Genomic DNA, 6,340 nt, shown 5'->3' with positions numbered 1-6,340 from the left:
TACCAAATATTGATTTCTACATAAAATGATTGATTGATTTATTTTCTCTCATGTAGTCAGTTAAGTATTTGAAGCTTTTTCTAAGCGTTGTAATATCCACCCATATTTATTCAAAGTGTAATTTGAACCCCCCAATATGTTATTTTTCTGGAGTTTACAAGATTACCTTATGTGCTTAACTTTCCATCAGACATGTGACTTCCAGTCTATTGCAACTTACCCAGATTCTTACCAGAAGCCGCATCAGATCGAGCTAATTAGACAGACAGCTAGTCTCGCAGTGTATGTGTGTCAGAGAGAGAGAGAGCGAGAGAGCATGAGCGAGAGAGTGAAAGAGAAGGAGGAGTGACAGAAAGGGAGAGAAAAGAGGGAAGAAAGAACTTCTTCTCAGCACTCGTTCTGCTACACAGACTCTCTCTCTCTCTCTCTCTCTCTCTCTCTCTTTCTTTTTTTCTTTCTCTCTTTCTCACACACACACGCCACACACACATACTAAAAAACACAAAGCAGAAGTGGACAAAGACACACAGTTTCAGTAACCGCGGTCGGCTATGGCTCAGGGCTCTGACAGCAATGACACAAGTTACAAGTCCCCATCACCTGGAAGCAGACCGGTAAGTGTGCCTTTTACTTTCTCGTTAATGTACCTATTTGACTTGCTTACATCCTATTTACACTGAAGATCACTTACAAGATCTATAGGATACAATTCCTGCGAGTTAAGTGCAACATATTTATCCTGAATCTGTGATTGGATACCATGTTTTATGTATATTTATTAGGCATGGGCATAGCCTATCAGAAAGACACTAGTTGTGTCCATGGTGGCTCTTTTCACAGGTTTTCAGAAGTGTTTCACATGCACACATGGGATGCAGGCATGACTCGCTTCAAGTGTAGGCTTTTGCGAATTGTTTTTAGCAAGTCTCTCAAACTGTGAATGATTGGGGAACTGTCAGGAACAGACAGTGTGTTGAATACAGTATGTACTTTACGTTTCTCTGCACGTGAGACTTTTTTTCACGTGCCAGTCTCTTGCACATGTTGCTCAGTTTCTTGCTCTAGAATTGTGGAAATAATATATTAAAATGCAGTTTTTTTAATACATGTTATAAGCTGGGAGCCTCACTTTATGTGGATAAAGTTGATGTATCTCCAGCCGTTTCGGGTGGTTTGGGGTTTTTAACAGACAATTCAGAAGACGGTAGATAACGAATTAGTTATGTCTTTGATTCACAACTGACTCAGCATTTCGAAATGGATTAGTTATTCCGATACCAAGAGAATCAAGATTGCAGGACACGAAACAGGTTGTGCGTTATACCTAACCGATGACTCAGCCACTCCCCGACCCTGCCCTTCACATTAGGTGTAAGGTTGAGCCCATCTTCTGTCAAACTGTCATTAAGACAAACATCGCTTCCATTTCACAAATGAACCCCAACAGCAAGAGCCAAGAGACATAAACTGCAATCATCACTTTTTCAGGTTCAGGAACATCTGTCCGCCTATCAGTTTGCCACTTGGTGTTTATGTCAGTGCACACACATTAACTGTCGACATTTGTGTTTTTGTCAGAGCTCCTCAGATGATGCAAAGAAGGTGATGCGGAGGGAGAAGAACCGGATCGCTGCTCAGAAGAGCAGGATGAGGCAAACTCAGAAAGCTGACAGCCTGCACTTGGTGAGTAGACTTCTCTTTGCATTATACTCCATATTCATACCCACAATTTAACACCGACTTCTACTTCTTCTTATCTGCCACACAGCTAGACACAAGCTAAGACATGGTATTAAAGGTCCCATACTGTGCTCATTTTCAGGTTGACACTATTTTGGGTTTATAGTAGAACATGTTTACATGCTTTAATGTTCAAAAACAAATTATTTTCTCTCGTACTGTTTGTCTGAATTTACCTGTATTCACCCTCTGTCTGAAACGCTCTGTTTTAGCGCCTATCTCTTTAAGACCCTGTCCCGAAAATCCCCAGTCTGCTCTGATTGGTCAGTGTTTTTAGGTCTTCCACATCTGTGCTCTCGGTGTCTCTGCAACGTAATTGCCAACCGGGGAATGACTGTAACGCCACTGTAGCAGCACTTTCTACCTATATATAGTAGAGTTGTGACATCACAACTGTAATGAAGCCCAACAGCTTGTTTAAAGGCACAATTTCTGAATATGGGCTGTGCGCATTTCTGTGGATTTATTATTTTATTCTTTCAGAGTATGTATATAGCACCTTGATAGGGCTAGCAACTGACCATATTTCGTCAACAATATTGAATACCTATCCACGTTAAATTAGCCAATGCTAAATTTCGGTACCTGAGTGTGCGTAAGGGCGAGCTTCTCTGTCCTCCCCTCCAGCGGGGCAGTTCCGACACACATGCGAGGGGTCTACGTCCCCCCGCAGCTTGTTCCAAGTCCCAGTGAGTCAGGGCAATGGCGACCCGAAAGTGGTTTGTGTGTGGTTACACTTCTCAAAACTTCACACAGACAACACAGACAAAGCAAACAATTTGAATTTCATTATCATATAGTGCAATGACGAGACTACAGTGGTCACGGTGCGGTTACACTTCCTCTGAGACACACACAACAGTGTTCTCTGGTAGACTGACAGGCTGAGGGTTTTTTGGAGGCCTACACCTCAAGCTGCTTTATAATAATAATTATAATAATTTAAAAAGACATGGAAATCTTATTTTTACAATAGGGAACCTCTAAAGTAAAATAATTGTTCTTCGATAAAGTATTCTGCACAATTTGAGAAAAGATGGAAAACTGAAGAATTTCTATGTCCAGCCCCCAAAACTAGTCATAGTGAGATATAGTCAGTTAAGGTATCCTTCCAAATTACTGTCATAATAATGTGTGTGCAGCATGAAGGCTCTTCCAACTGATCAATTGATCAGCACCCTCTGGGAATATATGTGTACTATATTTATGAAACACTACCTGACCATGTGGTGATGTGTCATGGCTTCTGTTGGGCTGCACACTTGGACGCTGCTCTGTGTGTTTGCAGAAGCTTAAGGAATAAATTAGCATGTGTGGGCATTCACTCGCTTTCGCAGCAGAATCCAGCACCAGAGATCACAGCACTGAATATGATAACAGAAGGGTGTTCGGGCTGACCACTTTGTTTGCTGCCCAGGCCCGTTATTCTTTTATAATGCCGCTCATTTCGTGTGATAGTTTGAAGTCTGTGTCATTTATTCTTTTTACGCGTCTCACTCGAGACAAGATAAGTCATTTGTTTAACTAAAAACTTCTAAAAGAGCACAGGCATTTCCTCATCTGGACTTCAAATCTTCAGTTACCTGTGTTTGCGGTGGATATACGAACGCACTGACTTTTCCACTAATGATGCCATTACTCTACATGCTGCCACATCTTACATCAGGGCGCATTTCAACATAGCCCCTATGTGACTTCCTTGCTCAAGCAGAGATCATTTATGCTGTACTGCACGACATGAGGTTTTCTTTAGAGCAGCTGTTTCTGTGAACTTTATCAGATAAACTAAAGAGGGTTTTGAACTTTAGAAAGTCTACACTGTAGGCAGTAGTAGATCCATAGATTTGAATACATGTTCCAGAGAAGTATGGTGTACATGAGCAAGCTCTTTAAAGCTATCACAGAGAATACCAGTGGACCGCAGAGCATAGTCTGTGGTTTTTTCTGTCATCGTCTCACTAGATAAACAGGAAGGTGATTTTCCCTCTCTATGACATTGTGGCTTATTTCCTGTTTCTTCAGTAGTATTTTTTTCTGTGTAAATGAGCTTGAAATTTTATGTCGTGGGCAGGAGAGGAGAAGAACGCAGTCACTTCTTGTAAAGCGCTGATAACAGTGGGCTGTAAGTGACGCAGTACAGGGGTTTGCCCAAAGGTTCTGTGACAGAAAGGACCCACAGCTCGGTGTTATGATCTCTCGACCATGGTGTGATGACCTTTTCATCAACCAAGTGGAATATTTTCACCCCTGCTATTCCCACACCAAAACATTTTTTTATTCTTTGTTCAGCAGCTGGTTTGCAACAGTTTGCACGTCTTCTTCTTTGATCTCTGGTTGATGATCGGTTCTTTAGAAAGTGAGAAACTTTGTTTTGGAAAAAGCCAAAACTTTTTTTAAGATTGTGGTGCTTAGCGAGCTGCAGGCAGTTTGTGTTTGGCTATTCACAGGTTGATGTTGAAGGACGCTACACTAGTTTTTAAACAACATTTTTCAAATACTTGTAAAAGTAGCTGGCAAAAATACCGTATGTTGTAGAGAAGAAAAACAAGTTGAATAGACTTAAAAGTTATGTGTTCCAGTCTCGACACTAAACATATTGTCATTATTGCTTAGGTTATGGTATTGTTCTCTGGTCTTGCAAAAGACCAATCTTGGATTTCACATGCGTTACCATCTGATTTTAACTTTGGACAAAAATAAATGTACCATAGCGCTGTTTTAATTACATTTTAGCCCACATTACTAATAAATTAGTACTACACTTTTATTTTTATTTTTTTATACATCTTTTTATAAACATCCCTTTTCTAACATGGCTGGTCTTTACGTAGCTTGTGTACAATATATAAAAACTGACTTGCAGACACTTGCTTGAACATCATAACGCAGTAATGACATATCTATGTGCATGTTGATGCTGACACCTACTGAACTGCATGGAAACTAATGGCCACATGTCTACAGCCCTCAGATGCTCTTTGAGGCTGTAGACACAGTGCAGTGGTGCTTTGATCCTGAGATTAAACCCAGCAGCTCACATACTTACAATGGCATCGCTAAATGCTAATTCTTATCAGGCATAGTGTTCAAGTTCACCATCTTAGTTTAGCTTGTTAACATGCTCATATTTGCTAAAGTACACTAAAGACAGTTGAAGCTGCTGAGAAAGTCATTTGTTGTGCTAAAAGGGGAAATGTCTGCACTAAATGTCCTGGCAAGCCATCCAGTAGTCTGGCAGTAATTTCACAAAGATAAGAGTGCAATATTAGACACATATGCATACAGATGCATATAGACATATTTACATGCACAAACATATGCACATAGAGTATACTGTACATATCCATGTACTTTATATACACATTGCTAAATAGCCTAAATAATTGTTCAGTTATACAAAAACAGATACGTGCAAAAAAAAAAATCCACCCAATAGCTGTTAATATACAGTGGAGATCAAAATTAGAGAACAAATTATAAATACTTGATTTATGTAGAAATACTTTTATTTTTATTGTTCAGAAATTGATAAGCCCAGATCTAAACCCCATAGAAAATCTCTGGAAAACCTTGGCAACAAAGTGGCTAAGAAACCCACTACAGTTACCGAACTGTGGAAGAGACTGAAGAAGAATGGACCAAGATCAAACCAGAGCAGTGTGAGAAACTAGTGATGTCCTGTGGGCGCTGATGTGCTGAAGTCATTCAAAGTAACAGCCTCTACACTTCCTGTTCATTTTTTAATCCTATAGCCCGAAGAAAACATTTATTAAATCCTCTCTTCTGACACAATGGTTACTGTTCTATAATTTTGCTCACTGTTTTTTTCACAAAATAATGTTTTTGGTTGAAGTGCCTTGGTTATTTAAGTGGTATAGCCACAGCTGATATTCTATCAAATTCTGAAAAATAAAAAAACAACAGTATTTCAGAATAAATGAAGAATTAATACTTTGTTCTCTAATTTTGATCTCCAGTGTATATCTGGACCACCAACAGACAGTCAGACATTAATGACAAAGCACTAATATATTAAAAAAATACATTCAATACAACACATAAGCAAAAATGAATAAAGACAATGTCACGAATATCGCTTTATATTTCATCCACACACCAAACCTCACCGTAAAACCCCTTGTATTGCTAATGGACAAACTGTGTGTTTCCAGGAGAGTGAGAACCTGGAGAAGGAGAACGCTGCCCTGAGGAAGGAGGTGAAGCAGCTGACAGAGGAGGCCAAGTATTTGTCCTCGGTGCTGAGCAGCCACGAACCTCTGTGCACCGGCCTGGGTCCTCAGACCCCCGACCTCCTCTTCCCTCCTCATCACAGCAGCTACCACCACCAGCACATCACTGTACCACACTACCAGCACTGACCCGACTGACGAGGCTGTGCCGCGAACAGATGACTGACCTCAACGGGAGAGAAAGACTGACCGCAGATGTGTCTGTAAATGTTAATCATTGTTCAGAACATGAACATTAACATGACAGGCCAATATGTCTGCCAAAACAATGACAGTACGGACCCCAAACTGTAACAAGCAGTGTTGCAAACTATTTATTTTGCTTGTGCTCATCTCTGCTTTTACCGGAT

General features: G+C 40.3%; 1 protein-coding gene across 1 annotated transcript; it reads left to right on the top strand.

Moving 5' to 3' along the window:
- Positions 1 to 545: 545 nt before the first annotated feature.
- Positions 546 to 6,119, top strand: batf (basic leucine zipper transcription factor, ATF-like; the record flags this gene model as incomplete). Its single annotated transcript, XM_083933655.1, has 3 exons — positions 546 to 614; positions 1,579 to 1,683; positions 5,913 to 6,119. Exons 1-3 carry the CDS (start codon positions 552 to 554, stop codon positions 6,117 to 6,119), a joined length of 375 nt encoding a protein of 124 aa, XP_083789781.1. The 5' UTR covers positions 546 to 551.
- Between the last annotated feature and the right edge of the window lie 221 nt (positions 6,120 to 6,340).

Source organism: Echiichthys vipera, assembly GCF_963691815.1.
Source record: "Echiichthys vipera genome assembly, chromosome: 19".
NCBI classification, from domain to species: domain Eukaryota; kingdom Metazoa; phylum Chordata; class Actinopteri; order Perciformes; family Trachinidae; genus Echiichthys; species Echiichthys vipera.
The sequence above is the reverse complement of the archived record's forward strand: the minus strand, read 5'-3'. Positions and strand labels throughout refer to the sequence as shown.